At 33.8% G+C, this 15,107-nt stretch overlaps 1 protein-coding gene across 4 annotated transcripts in view; it reads left to right on the top strand.

The window, feature by feature from the left end:
- LOC110997712 (espin) overlaps positions 1–15,107 on the top strand; it is a 90,506-nt gene that overhangs the window by 51,370 nt on the left and 24,029 nt on the right. For all 4 annotated transcript variants that reach the window (XM_045632856.1, XM_022265996.2, XM_045632855.1 and 1 more), the window contains exons 3-5: positions 7,025–7,208; positions 10,945–11,127; positions 14,888–14,989. In XM_045632856.1, coding sequence (XP_045488812.1) covers positions 7,025–7,208; positions 10,945–11,127; positions 14,888–14,989 — 469 coding nt within the window. The remainder of the gene's footprint in view (positions 1–7,024; positions 7,209–10,944; positions 11,128–14,887; positions 14,990–15,107) is intronic.

Below are 15,107 nucleotides of genomic sequence, written 5' to 3'. Positions count from 1 at the left end.
CAGTTTCCTGAAGAAGTTTTTCTTCACCATTCGAGCGAATGTTAAATGTACACATAGGAATAACGGCCATTGGACCACAGGCGGGGATCGGACCTACGACCTCAGGCATGAGAATCTCACGCTGAATCCAGATAAAATAATTTTTGTCTTTGCTAATACTGGGTGATCTAAATATGTCCTTAAGTAAATTGGAAAGTACTACTGAAGCATATAATATAAATAAAATAATTATACATATAAAACTATAGCGTAAAAGCTGGGTGATAGTTAGATATAGTTAAATTAATTTTCCTGGTTTGAAACAAATCCTAGGTATTTAAAATACACCTAAAAATAATGAAAAAAAAACACAGACAATTAAAACTGTCACAGATCAATAAATGAAAACACGCGTCGAGCTTGAGTCATTAAACCTCTGTGAAAATGCACTTTCGCTGTGAAAACGTAAGCTCAATCGCTCAGTGTATCGCGAACAACCTGCGTCCGCGCTTGTGTCAAATTCAATGTGACGTGCTTTTTGTTATGCAAAAAATTACAGTCAATTAGTGAAGTTATGGTTCAATATTTGTTACAATGACGCAGAATAACACCCACCCGCCGTACAGTCGGGTGACGAGTAAGTTATTTGGGAAGAAAGGCAAGAAAAGCAAGAAATATCAGAAAACTAAATCGGGGACTTATGGAGGGCGAGAACGGTAATTTTAATATTTAAATAACTTGATTTTCACATTACATAATATGTTTTTTTACGAGAAACATAAGATATACGAACGAGATACACATCGCCATCAGCCATCTAATTTTGAATTGGTTAAATACGCTATTATTACGAATTTTAGATAGTTATTGATTAAATAATTGCAGTCCCTCATACTTAATAGACTTCTTCAAATAATTTGTACGCTGCTTCGGCAAGATAAGCAAACTCGACTAGTAATAGGTTTTATATTAAAGATGTTACCATGGTTACCATTTGGATGGTAACATGTAGTTCGTAGTAGTGATATCAGATATATAATTGGCACTAAACTAATCAATAATTATTTTAATTAGCTGCCCCCGCGAACTTCGTTTCGTCTTAATATGATTTCATGAGCCTTTTAGTTCTACATACCAACATATGCAACATTTTGCTATACTACCCCATTTAGACTACATGCGATCACAATTACAAAAAAAGAAAACTGGATTTTCCGTGCAATTTTTCATAAAAACCTTCCTCAGAGTTCTAGAAATTAATTTAAAAAATACTCAAATTCGAGTATTCGAGTTTTGCGCTTGTTTATATAATAAACATTAATACACTGTTATGTGCGTTTTGAATTTCTTTAAAGGAATTTATGTACATTTCAAAACGGGACTACGCTTAGTATATGTACGTATGTATGTGTATGCTAGGCACACATACATTTACATATTTTGATGTATCGTATGCATCAAATGTTGGATGTTGTAATATTGTATTGGAGGTTTACCTACAGATGTGTTTTCTGCCGCGCGTTCCAAGCTTCATCAATTGCAAAGAACTCGGTGTGATATCTTTATTGGCAGTTACAAGCTTAGTATACGATTCAGATATATTAGTCCAATATAAAGAAGTTTTCGGCTCACCCTTGAGGTCGTAGGTTCGATCCCTGGCTGACCCCTGATCCCTGGGTTAAGGAAAACATCGTCAGGATTCGCATGCCTTAGACCGAAAAAGTCGACGGCGGCAGGCACAGGATGACAGGAACTTTATCACCTTTTTTTTTCGTTTCTTTTTTATAGAACAGGGGGCAAACGGGCAGGTGGCTCACCTGATGTTAAGTTATACCGCCGCCCATGGACACTCTCGATGCCAGGGGGCTCGCAAGTGCGTTGCCGGCCTTTTAAGAATTTGTACGCACTTTTCTTGAAGGACCCTAAGTCAAATTGGTTAATTTTACTTGCCTATTAGATTGACAAAGGTTTCATGATGTTCATTCATCATGTTTCATATACAGAAATCTAAAGCCCAGACTTAAATAAGTTTGTGTTGTGTTGTAAATATATACAACAAGTATAAATAAACAAAAAAGCTTTCTATTAATTTATTAGAGATTAAATATATTATTCTTGACTTTCTCTAGTTTTTGATTGCAAAATCTAATGCATAAAGCATTAATGTTTATCTTGGATTTGCATAACGATCCAACATATTTATCGGGGCTTATAAATTATTAATTTGTTATATCACTTTGAAGTGTTAAATTGGATGTTTAAATCTCGAGATAAAGTTAGGTTTGGACTGCAAGGAAATAAATTATAAAAAAACACGCATTTAATAACATGTAAAGTCTTATACATATATCAAAAATAGAATTACAAATAGATATTATATAATGTTATAAGAGAATTGAAATAAAACAAATAAAAATTCAATTATAAACTGTTAATTACAAAAACACGAACATGTTGACCCATTTGTAAAACAATATATTAGATTTGATTTTTTTATAGATTTATAGATTTGAATTTCATAATCTTTAGACATGGAATGGTCAAGTTAGGTTACAAAAGATGGCTGTTAAATTTATTTTCTGCGTAATAAATATATTGATATATATAATAGGTATATCAATATATTTTATAACAAACAAACAGTTTTTTTATTTACGAAAAATAATTCAATTGAACCCTGTTAAGTAAAGTATTCATTAATAATAATAATTGTAATAATGGAAGGGAATTAACAAATTCTTTTGTATATACTCAAACAGGGTCATTCACCCCGTGGTCACGACCTCTATTCAGATGTTTATTATGTTGTTAACTATCACAATTCTATTAATTAATCTACTTAGCCCAAGAACTATTTGAGTCGATTGACGTTATGATTGCAAACGCAATATTATTTCATATAATTGACCGATTCTTTCAGTTTGAACTGAACTTTGCGTGCTTTTTAACCGTGCCTCCGTAACACACCATATATGGAGCTTTAGGTAATTTTCCTTGAAACTGTAAATAATTTCACCGCTATTGCGCCATCACGTGAATGTTAGAACAAGTTAGATTCGGTAATTGATACGTTTGATTATCGTTGAACATGCAAATTGAGTGCGTTAATATCCTCAATTATCTAAGGAAAAATAACGAATTGCTTTGAATTCTGAACGCGTAACGTCAAAATAAAACTAATATCTCGTAGTTATTTATAGGACCTTTGAATCTAGAAAAAACCGAGACCGATTTCGAATGGTGTATCACCGTTTTGAAGTTAGTACTAATTTATTAGTCTCCATTACTGCTGTCTTGAAACCCCTCATCGACGTTGATACCACTTCTCAGCTTGTCTCAGGATATAAGGGATGTTGAGACCCATAATTGTCTAAATTTGTTCAGACCATTTCGGTGTTCCCCCTGACTTCTCCTGCCATCACTCCTGCCTACCATTACCAGTTGTTCGAGACTTTTCGTTTCCCTTGGCATTATGGTTTCCCTTTGCCAGGGGAAACGAACTTACGCACCCATTTGAAAACCATTATAATTTAGGAATTCCAGTTGGAATTAAAACACCGAACATTTTGTTCTCCATCTAATCTGACGTCAAAGTGCCTGCGTCACCAAACAATGCGTCTAGTTCATCCCCCCTCTGGTGGGGAAAGAGTTGGCATATTAATTTCTTACGTGGATCAAATATTTCTATGAAACTTTTTTTTTCTCTGCTGTAATTTGCAATCATCCCTAATTCTATGAGCGAATTTATTCTGTGGTGCTGTCATGTGTAGTGACTTCCCATTGGAAGCATCTACACATCTTCTGCCTGCTATGAAAAATAGATGACGTAAAATTATTGGTTTGAAATTATGATTTTAAGGAATATCAAATATTACCTACCAGAATGCCTTCAATCGACTTCCTTCCGTCTTCTAGGTCAGCTATTATCGTGTAAACACCTGTAATTAAGTTAATCGCCTATTATATCATCCACGTAACGAACAGTCTAGTCTTACCGTTAACCAAATCTCACGTTTCACTTTTATCTTCGTTTTCACTTGTCGATGTCAGGAGGTCGGTTACGACATAAACAGGTTTGACAGATTGGTTTTATTTTTGTTGTTTGGACTGGATTTTGTTGCATTTTGTAATATTTTTACTTTTTAATTTGGTTTTCATAATTACGTGAGTGAAACGTTTATTTTCAAATATAAACTTTTGTTCGCTTATATGTGACGTAAGATGCTTATATACTGGGAATATATGAGGTAGCGAATCTAAAAACTAAAATCATTTAAAATTCTGCTCCATACATGTGTTTCCACATACATTTCTCAACCATATCCTATCCTGCTAAATCGTGACTTATATATTACTTGTATAGCTTACTCTTTTGAATTGTACTCTTGAATCCGTGATTTTGTATTATTTAAGATTAAGGCCCTGTTTCACAATGTCCGGATAAGTTCCAAATAAGCTATTTATTACTTATTGGTAGGATAAATAGTATTTTTGCGTTTCACGACTGTCATATAGCGCTTTACGTCATGAAATTCGAAGTATCTTATTTGGAACTTATATCTTTCGAATAATTTATGTGTTGCATAGCTACACATAAATTATTCGATTTGGCACTTTATCCATACATTGTGAAACAGGCCGTAAGTTTGGTAATTAATAATTCTTGTAAGATTTGGTTACCCATAGTATTTTTTTTCAGTGTTTTCTTAAATACGGTTGGCTGGAAGACACCGCTTTTTAGCGATAAGGCTATCCTTTGCATCGATTATGAATTTAATACTATTTGCTTTTCTTTTAATGATATATATAAATAAAATAAATACTTATACAACTAGAGGCAAATTCTTTTCTTACTTTAACTAGTACATATAAATTGAAAAGTGCAGATTACACCAACAACGACAACGCGGTTTAACCTTGGCGCTTCTAGATGTACTCTGAGTACAAATTTTAAATTCCTTACAATATTAAAACATACAAGAGGTTCCCAGGTTGGCTTAAAAATACCTTTTTGAGGTTTTGAGGAATTTACAAAGTACTTTTGTCTTATTTTTTTTAGGGAAATTTGGTACTATTGTTAATGGCTAGCAAGAAACTACTAATTAGTAGGTAAACTTTACATACAAAAACTTTGTTTGTCTATGACAATGTGTGCGCAGAGAGAACCATCGTGGAAGTTATGCAAAATATGTTTATTTTTCTCCTTTCGGTACGTCACTATTCATAGACATTGGCCGTCAGTCACATGAAGCGTCTTGTCCTGTGCCAGATGCAGCACCTCATCCGCAATTATAATTAATTTTGGTAGTGGTTCGTTGGTGGTAATATTGATGGTGCAATTCGTGCCCAGATACGCAACATTTTGTTGTATATTTGCTACGCATTTTTTAATTCCCAAAACTATGTCAATCTTTTATTACTAGATTACTTTTTAACTATAATGACGTAACAATATTGGCAGCTTATAAAAAAGTAATTTAGCACTGCTCTGACCTCAAATCCCACGGCCGATCTCATTCCAAAAAGACTCTACAAAAGACGAATTAATGTCAGACTAATAGCTGTCTAAAATGTAGTGAAGAGAAGATAATCTCTGAGTTCATTGACTTGACAGCAGTGTTGGCCTAGTGCCTTCAGCGTGCGACTCCCTTGAGGTCGTAGGTTCGATGCCCGGCTGTGTACCAATGGACTTTTTTGTCTACGTGTGCATTCAACTTTCGCTTGAATGGTGAAGGAAAACATCGTGAGGATTCGCTTGCCTCAGTCCCAAAAAGTTGACGGTGTGTGTGAGGCACTGATCTGATCAACTACATTAGGTCGAAACAATTTTCATCCTGCAAAAGAGGGCTATTCGTGCAATCTATAATTTAAAATTCAGGGAATGTCTGAGTGATAAATTCAGGGAAATTAATATGCTTACAAGACTGCAATTTCCGCGTACTAGACTATCTAAAGTTAGTAATTCCTTTTTGGCAAAAGAGATACTTCTCTGTGGTAAAATCCCAGTGGCTCTTTTCTCTCTGCTGATTAATAAATTTAAAAAAGTATTAAACAAAAACTGTGTAAAAAGGATTACTATAAAGTTAACGATTATCTAGTTGATAAAAGGTTCTAGTGTTAGATAGCCTAGTTCTAATTAATTTACTAACAGTGGTTGTCTGGAAGAAATCGCTCTAAAGCGATAAGGCCGCCAGTTGCTTGTCATTAAATTATGTTTAATATTTTCCTTTTATGCAATGCAACGAAGTGTTAATAAATAAAATGATAAATAAATAAATAATTTGCAATATTTGTTTTTAATAAGTGTTGTTTGACATAGTCATTTTGTATGATGATTTAATATTTTAAAAGAGTACCGAGAGTTTTTTAGCCGGCTTTTTCTCTTGGCCTACACCCTCTGTCTTCTTTGCCGTTAAGTAGGGATGCCCATTCAAATTTAATGACGTGGAATAAGTGATACCTGTATCTTATATTCCATAACAAAACATATTATATTTAATGATGATCATGAAACAGATACATAAATCTGAGGCCCAGAACTAAAAAGGTTGTAGTGACACTGGTTTCTGCAATAAAGTTGTATGGTACTATTGCAGTGGATTAAATGGAAATAATGAAGAAATATAAACATATTCGAATACTGAAATACTTGAATAAAAAAAAATAAAAATAAAAATACGTTTATTTTGGAACATAGGATCATAATGGTATTACTTATTCCACGTCATTAAATTCGAGCCTGTTGGCAGCCCCACTAATCGGCAAAGAAGACAGAAGGTGTTGACCGAGAAAAAAAGCCGGCGTAAAAAACTCTCGGTACTCTTTTATCTTCTCTCTTGTGTTAAGTATGTTAATATTATAATCTGAACGAATAACGAACATTATGTCTCATTACAAAATGGTTTTTTTATGTGAGAACATTAGTATTAAACGCACGTCTTGCACATTGCAAACAGATAGACATCATAATTTTAGTCTACTCCTCTGATGGAAACAGTTGCTTGGACCGAGGGATTCTCCACTAAATTACCGTCTTTTGTTTCAGTGCGAACACGGCTATGGACAATGACGTCACTCCTGTATACCTAGCGGCGCAGGAGGGTCACCTGGCAGTGCTCAAGTATTTAGTGTTGGAAGCTGGAGGGAGATTAGATGCGCGTGCTCGTGATGGGATGCTGCCAATACATGCGGCGGCGCAGACTGGATGTCTGGACTGTGTCAAATGGATGGTGAGTTGTGTATAAGTTTTTTTGTTTTTTTACGTAATTATTTTTATATATATGTATGAAAAAATACAGCTCCAATTTTTTTTGTGAAATTAATTAATTAACATTAATATATATAACAGTTTATTTATTTAAGATTCTTACGGGTAGGGTGCATAATCCGGATATAATGGAGAGGCTGGGTCTACGGGTACCACATAGAAACCTGAGACTTACGTCTAAACTTTTGGATGTACCGCGCGCACATTCCAACTTGGTTAGCAAAACGCCACTCGCGCTGGCAATACGGATAGTGAACAGAGTCTCTATTGAGGTGGACCTATTTGTTTGTACACTGGCTGAGTTCACAAGAGTTGCTAGCTATCAGTGGCGAAGGGTGAAATTTTGGCAAAGGGAAGCCGGTCCAAAAAAATGTTGAACAGCACTCTATATGAATTAAAGCCATAATAACAAACAAAATCCACAGTATTTAACCAAATCTGCGATTAAATTACCTTACAGAATCAGTCACAGTTTAAATAACACAAATATTAAAATATAACAAACGAAATTATCACGCACCAGTGGTATAGGAACACATGTCACATACTAAAAATAATCTATTTTCAACCAAACGAAATGGAACGCGAAAATATGCCAAAATAAAAAGAATATGACTTGCGAAGGATTTCATTATAACGCTAATTCTTTTTAATTTTGTCGTGTTTTCTTTCTCCCGTGCCGTGGTTCAATAACAATAATTTCTTTGTCTCTTTCTAATAGAGGAGAGGAGAGAACTGCAAGCCGGTCGCGATCAGCCTTATCTTTCTTTAAATTTTACGTACAGTTAGCGAGCATTAGAAAGAGATGGTTTGACACGCTCTGTCTCTTTTCGCCTCATAGTAAAACGTTGGCCGAGATAAGCTGTAATTCGTCGAGTTACCTTTAATGTAATTTAGGTACGAAAAATTGACGCGCTGATTAATTTACGACTATAAAATGAAATGTGATACTTAGGGTATTGCTAAGAATTACTATTGCTATTGTAAATCGCGCAGGCATTTAATTAATAATACTTTGTTAATGAAATAGAATGTAAATACTTTTGTATGAATATGGAACTGATTTTTTAAAGGTAACCCGGTGGGAATCGGCTTGTATGGACTCTTCGCCACTGCTAGCTATATTGTTAGTAATGGATAGATAGATTTAGGAATATAAGTTTAATTTTTAATTGTTTTTATCTAGAATAGTTGGTGTGGGATTTTGGAATTCTATCGTATTAGTAATTACTGTTAAGATAGAAAAATGTAGTGATAAATAAATAAAAATAAATAAATAACAAAATTGGAGCTGTTTTAAACTTGAGCCGTGATTCGACAAATTTTGCTGTTTTGCCCCGAAAGTTTAGACCAAGCCAGTACCTACGATCTAAGCATCTATGACATTTTTTCTGACTCTCGAAGCTATCTATTATTAAAATCGCAGTATAACAGTTTAAAGTATACGAACCATAAGGGACGTGACCAGGCGTCCCTTTTTGAATGGGACTGTCCCTTTTTCCAATTACGAGTCCCGTTGTCCCCGAAATAAGCTGTGGAACGCAAAATTGTCCCGTTTTCAGAAACCGCGCGAAAATTTGAATATAAAAAACCGCACCAAGTTAAGTTTAATTTAATTTAAAATTAAAACTCTTGAGTTTAATTCTTATTTGAAATAGTCATCTCATATAAAACAAATATGTTCTTCTGATACATATAAATATACTTTTAAGACAACTAACTTTTTCTAAATAAATAACTTTTAAGTATTTTTTTTTATTATCTCCTTATAATTTTACCGTAATTAAACCAATGTTCTGTTTTGAGTCAAAGAATAAATGACAAGACTTATAATCACTTTAACCAAAAGTAATGAAAAACAAAATCGGTTTTTATATTTCAGCGGCGACACAATTTCACATGAAGACAAAACAAGCATAAATCGGGATGTAATATTGCTTCATACTAAGCAAAGATATGTTCACAAATTCGAAACATACCATTCACTTCGTAAAAACCTTTTGTACAGAAAGACTATTCCAAAGCAATTACTTTTAGATTTTATATTCCTCTAATAACGGTATTCAGAGAAAAGTGTGACGCAACATGTTCACGCGTAGAAAATATTGCACGACAATTCCTTTCTTATATAAAGACAAATAGAGTTTTTATACATTGCATAAGTAATCGGATAGGAAATTAATGTCGTGATTCGTAATAAAAGCAATTTCAATAGGAAATCTCTGTCAAATGTAACATGATTATTTCCGTGCTTTAGACTAATTTACTTATTATATATATTTAAGTATTTCCTTCAAATAAAAAATAAATCAGTGGCACTACAACCTCTTTTGGTTTTATGATCAATTTTTAAATCTAACAGGCAAGTCAGATCAGGCTCCAGTGCCTTACACACGTCGTCGACTTTTTGGGTCTAAGACATGTCGGTTTCCTCACGATTTCCTTCACCGTTCGAAAAATGTTAAATGCGCATAGAAAGAAAGTCCATTGGTGCACAGCCGGGGATCGAATAACGACCTCAGGTATGACAGTCGCGCGCTGGAGCCACTAGGCCAACACTGCTCTTAACCTCCTATAGTAAAGATTATGTAGATGTCTCGGGGCATTCTTCTCTTCTGTTCTACGCCCTTGATTTCATACACCTACACTTCTGTTTTTGACGTTCATAAGTGTACATTGTGTTACCTATATGAATAAATGATTTGAATTTGATGATGAAACCAAAAAAGGTTGTATTTTTTTAATTTGTATCGACATGCAACAGGCTCTAGTAAATGAATGCTAGTTTGCATAACATATAAATGTTAGCAATTTAACTTTCCATAAATAATTCCATCCTACCTATGATTTGATGTATCTCAAACATGTAATGACAGCTTTCATAGACAACGGAAATGTTTAAGATCGATAGAAAATGTTTGTGGCATTTGCACATTGTCATTGTAAAAGACAATGATAAAATGCATTGTGCGATATTAGAGAAAGTTTATAGGTGAAGACTTGTCTTTTAATTTTAGTAATGGTTTAACTGTTGCTAGGATTATGAGAAATAACCCATTATTTCTCTTAATCGCGCTGTTGGGATTTTTATTTATTTAACAACAAATAGCTATCATCACAGATTACTCCAATACGGATTTGAAACATTTAAATAACATACAAAATAACACAAGATACATATTTGACTGTATTTATTTCTTTTAAAAAAGAGTTGAGAAAGGCTGATTCTGAAACAGTAAAATATGCCTTTTATAACTTATGTATCGTAATTTGATTTTTTTAATAGGCAAGGCGGCTTTTGTGCCTGACACACGTCGTTTACTTTTTGGGTCTAAGGCATCGTTTCGTTTAACCTAGAAGGGCCGAGGGCATCGACAATGACTCTCCATCGCGTTCGGTCTTGACCCTCATATTTCACGTCGCTCCAAATTTTTTCGGCTCTCTTTGTCTCATCTGCCACTGTACGGCGCCAGGTTCGCTACGGACGGCCAAGCGCTTAAGGCATGCTAGATGATGGTTTCCTTCACCACGCGAGTGGTAAATGCGCATATACGTAATGTCCATTCGTTTATGGGGTGTAGAAACTCCATTGAAGCATAGCGGGGATCGAACCTACGGCCACAGAGATGAGTCACACGCTGCTAGACCACCACTGCTCAATTAACATCACATCTTAATCTTAAGGCCTGTAATTTCAGATCGTAGAACGTGGAGTAGACCCAAATGCCAGAGATGGAGATGGTGCCACTCCTCTTCACTTTGCAGCCTCGCGGGGCCACTTGTCCACAGTCCGCTGGCTGCTCAGACATGGGGCAAGACTCCATTTGGACAGACATGGCAAAAGTCCCATTAACGATGCTGCTGAGAATCATCATTTAGAGGTAAACCTTTATATATGTATACTGAATTTGTGTCTGTTTCGTTAACACAAGCTTGAAATATTATTTATTTATTTTCACTTTGTTACATTTATTTAAATAATATAATATATAAAAATTATAAGGGATACGATGGGTGTTTTGTCGTTAACAACATCTCTTCCAAGCAACCCTAGTAAAGGAAAAAGCTAAAAAGAATATTGTAGGTAAAGTGCAAGAATTGCAGAACCTAAAAAAACGATTAATTAAATCAGTTCTTGAAATAAACTTTTTCTTTTTCTAATTCTGATTTTTCTTCTCTACATTTAACGACAACTCTCTATAGGGCACTGAAGTAAACAGTCCCTTTTAGTCGATATATAGAATTTATACTATATTTGTATATTTATGGTTCTAATAGTAAAATAATTTTACAAATCAGTCCAGTAGTTTTAGAGCCTACTTAAGGCAAACTAACAAACAAATCTTGATAATATTAGTGTCGATAATAATATGTCGAAACATGACAAATCGGATTTTTGCGATTTAATTTACGTCGAAAAATCATTATTTTTGGTTAGTAGGTACAGAAGTCAGATCACCTACTATTGTATACCTAAATAAGCTAGCAATATACTTACTAATTATTTATGTAGGAGTAAGCTGACATCTACTATAAAGAGGTAATTGAATAAACCTTCAGTAATTACTGGATATTTAATTCACTTTCCATACAAACAAACAATGGAGATGAAAGTGTATTATGGTCGTACACTTGCGGACTATTAATTAGGATCAGTCGCTAAGAATTATGTCCCTTGATTTTTATGGAATAAACAATTCTTTTTCGGTAATTTTATTATATATTTAATTAAGTGTATTATATTTAAGGTAGGCCTTTCATTGTTATTAACTATAATCAAAATTATAAATTTGGTATTTTTTTATAAAACTTGTACTTGTTGTGGCTACCTAAATAAAAATAAGCATATTTTTTCCAGATAAATATCCATAAACTTATATGAATAGTAAATATTTTTTGGAGTGGTCAGTATAATAGCTATAGAAATCGTAATAGCGTAAAATATTGTTTTATCAAAATAACCATAGTTTAAAAATAATTATTTTCATAAGTCACGTGACATAAAGCGGTCACAGATCTATCCTAATACTGTTTTACTGGGTTTAATTCGGACTGTTTTTATATTAATGTTTAATCTTCAAGCTAGTTAAATTTAACTAATTAAAACTAACAATTTGTATAGGTCAAATCAAATGAAAATTATGAATTGACTTAGGTAACATAATGTACACTGATGAACGTCAAAAGTAATATTAATAGTAAAAGAAATATATATTAATATTCTTTTAATTTTAATTGTAAAACGGAAGAGGAGAACTGGCAATAAACATTCCGCCACTATACTGTTTTAAGTTTTTTGTTTTACAATATGTTTGTAAATCGTAGTCTTAATGACCCGCAATATCTTCTTCTCATTTCTTTACACACTCTCTTAAATGATGATGATCTGAGTAATTTAATCAGCTGCATTATCCCTGGTGCATATTATCCTCTACCGAATTCGTTCCTACGCTTCTTGTACAATGTATAATTTTGAGGCGTCATCCTCAGTCTTTGACTTGATCAGTCCATCTGCTAATCAATCGTGATTTTCTATAAGTTCTCGTCATATATGATATAGCATATAGTTGTAAAACTTATAGCATATAGTTCATGGTTCACACTTCAAAAACGCCAATCTTTTGTCTTTCTCGGGCTAACGCAATTTAGGTAACAAATTGTAAAATTGGTGTTCTGGAAAAGTATTGCTTAAGAGATATGACTTTCTAATTACCTTTGAGAGACATTTTCTGACTCATATATTATGTTATTTATAGTTCAATAATTTTCGTATGAAATAAAAACTTTGTGTCAATTTACATACACAGTACAGTAATCCCTCCTATAACAAGGTTGATTCCAGGAAACGCATTGATTATTCTCGCGTACCGCGGTTGTATGGGCCCGTATGCGTGTGTATTTCGTTTAAAGTGTCCGCGAGTGTACGATTGTGTTGTTTATGACTTTTCAATTTCACTTTAATAATAGGCCCTTAAAGAATGCTCGCAATCAACCGATGTAAGCATGTTATGAAATTGTTTTAAATTGCGCAGTGTCATTGTGTCTGTTTGCTTTGAAGATGAATAGTTTTCGTTGCATACAAAGCAAATAATGCAGTTGACATATTTAAATGAAAAGGCGTTATCGCTTTCCAGAGATCTCTTCCAGGCAACCAATGTAAGAAATAAAAGTAGATACGCCAAGCGCAAGCACAAAACAATATAATAATAAATATAATAAACTTATGTAAAAAAGGACATATAAAAAAGAAAATGTGCTAATGAATCACGATGTTCACATCAGGTAGTACGAAACTTAGGGATACGATGTGGACATGTAATGCTTGAAAAGTAGAGATTTAAAGAGGGATAGAGAAGGAGCTAAGCAAAAGGAATTATTATAATTAAGTTATTTCCGAACCAATTCGACTTAGGGTCCTTCAAGAAAAGAGCGTACCAATTCTTAAAAGGTCGGCAGCGCACTCGCGAGTCCTCTGGCATTGAGAGTGTCCATGGGCGGCGGTATCACTTAACATCAGGTGAGCCTCCTGCCCGTTTACCCCCGGTTCTATAAAAAAAAAAAAAGAGACAGAAGTGAATTCGAGTTTGGTTCTTCGCTGTATTGCGATACTTATTCGCTAACTGAACCAACACGAGCACCAACTTTGCGGTCACAGGTACTGCCTATATCATCATATGAAAACCCTACATACAATTTTCCAGCAAGTTTACTTTCTAATATTTTAATAATTTAAATTATGTAAGATTACGCGTGACGATACGAATATCTTCCTTATAAGCTAATGATATGTGCGTGTAATATGTAATCTTCACGAAATTTAATGCTTAGAAAATGTTAATCGCATCGATGTACGCACTGTGTTATCTCAAATTATCATAAACCCATCTTTGATGGAGAATTTTAATTTGCGCTATGCTGCGTCGTGAGAAAATAGTTAATTTTTTAAAACGCAATAAACAAATGAGAAATCAGATTTGAATATAGAATAGCAGAAAAGAAATAAAATTTACGATAAAAATTAAAATTTATAAAAAAAATTAAAAACCTGCCGATCCACTACACAAAACATCCTTTGCGAACTAGCAAGCTATGGAACAGACTACCGGGGTCAGCACGCAACGACAAACTATCCAGATAGAAAATTAAGTTCATTGCTTGCCGATTTTAATCGATATCCAAATATATATGGTAAAATCGATATTCTACAGAAGTCTACATGTTTTAGCATGAATCTAAGGTTGCAACTGCAGGTCACACACAGCCACACCTTTTCACATATATATACATTCACGCATACTTAATGACACGATTTTCTGTTTGATGATATTTACATTTAAATTTTCTTAATTTTCATTTATATATATTCCTTTAATTTTAAAATGCACCGTGTACCACGGAAGGACTGTATTCTGGTCATCCACAACTCATGGGTTTCCTAATATGGGGACTGAGGTTAAATCCATTTTGTCACACCATATTTTATTATGAATAGTAAAGTTAAAAAAAAGCAAAATTATACATAAACGGCATATAAGACTGAACATAAACGTATTTGTAAATTATAATTTTTTGAAATTATTTATTGTTAGTTAGTCATTATTAATCTAATACAATTTTAAAATGATCTTTATAATATTTCAGTGTTTAAACGTTTTGGTGGCGGCGGGTGCAGCGGGCGACAACAAGCAATTATCCTCATACAAGGCGGTCCACTCCTGCGCATGTACTCCCGGAGAAACAAGAGTAAGTTGAAAATGTTAACCTATATATTACAAAACATCTTTCGAGATTCAAGTAAAGTGTACTTGTATTAGTCTTCAATAGATTCCTCTCCAGATAATTTTTTACCAGATTCTGTCAT

This window comes from Pieris rapae, chromosome 21, assembly GCF_905147795.1.
Source record: "Pieris rapae chromosome 21, ilPieRapa1.1, whole genome shotgun sequence".
Classification (NCBI taxonomy): domain Eukaryota; kingdom Metazoa; phylum Arthropoda; class Insecta; order Lepidoptera; family Pieridae; genus Pieris; species Pieris rapae.
This window is presented reverse-complemented; position numbering and strand designations above follow the sequence as displayed.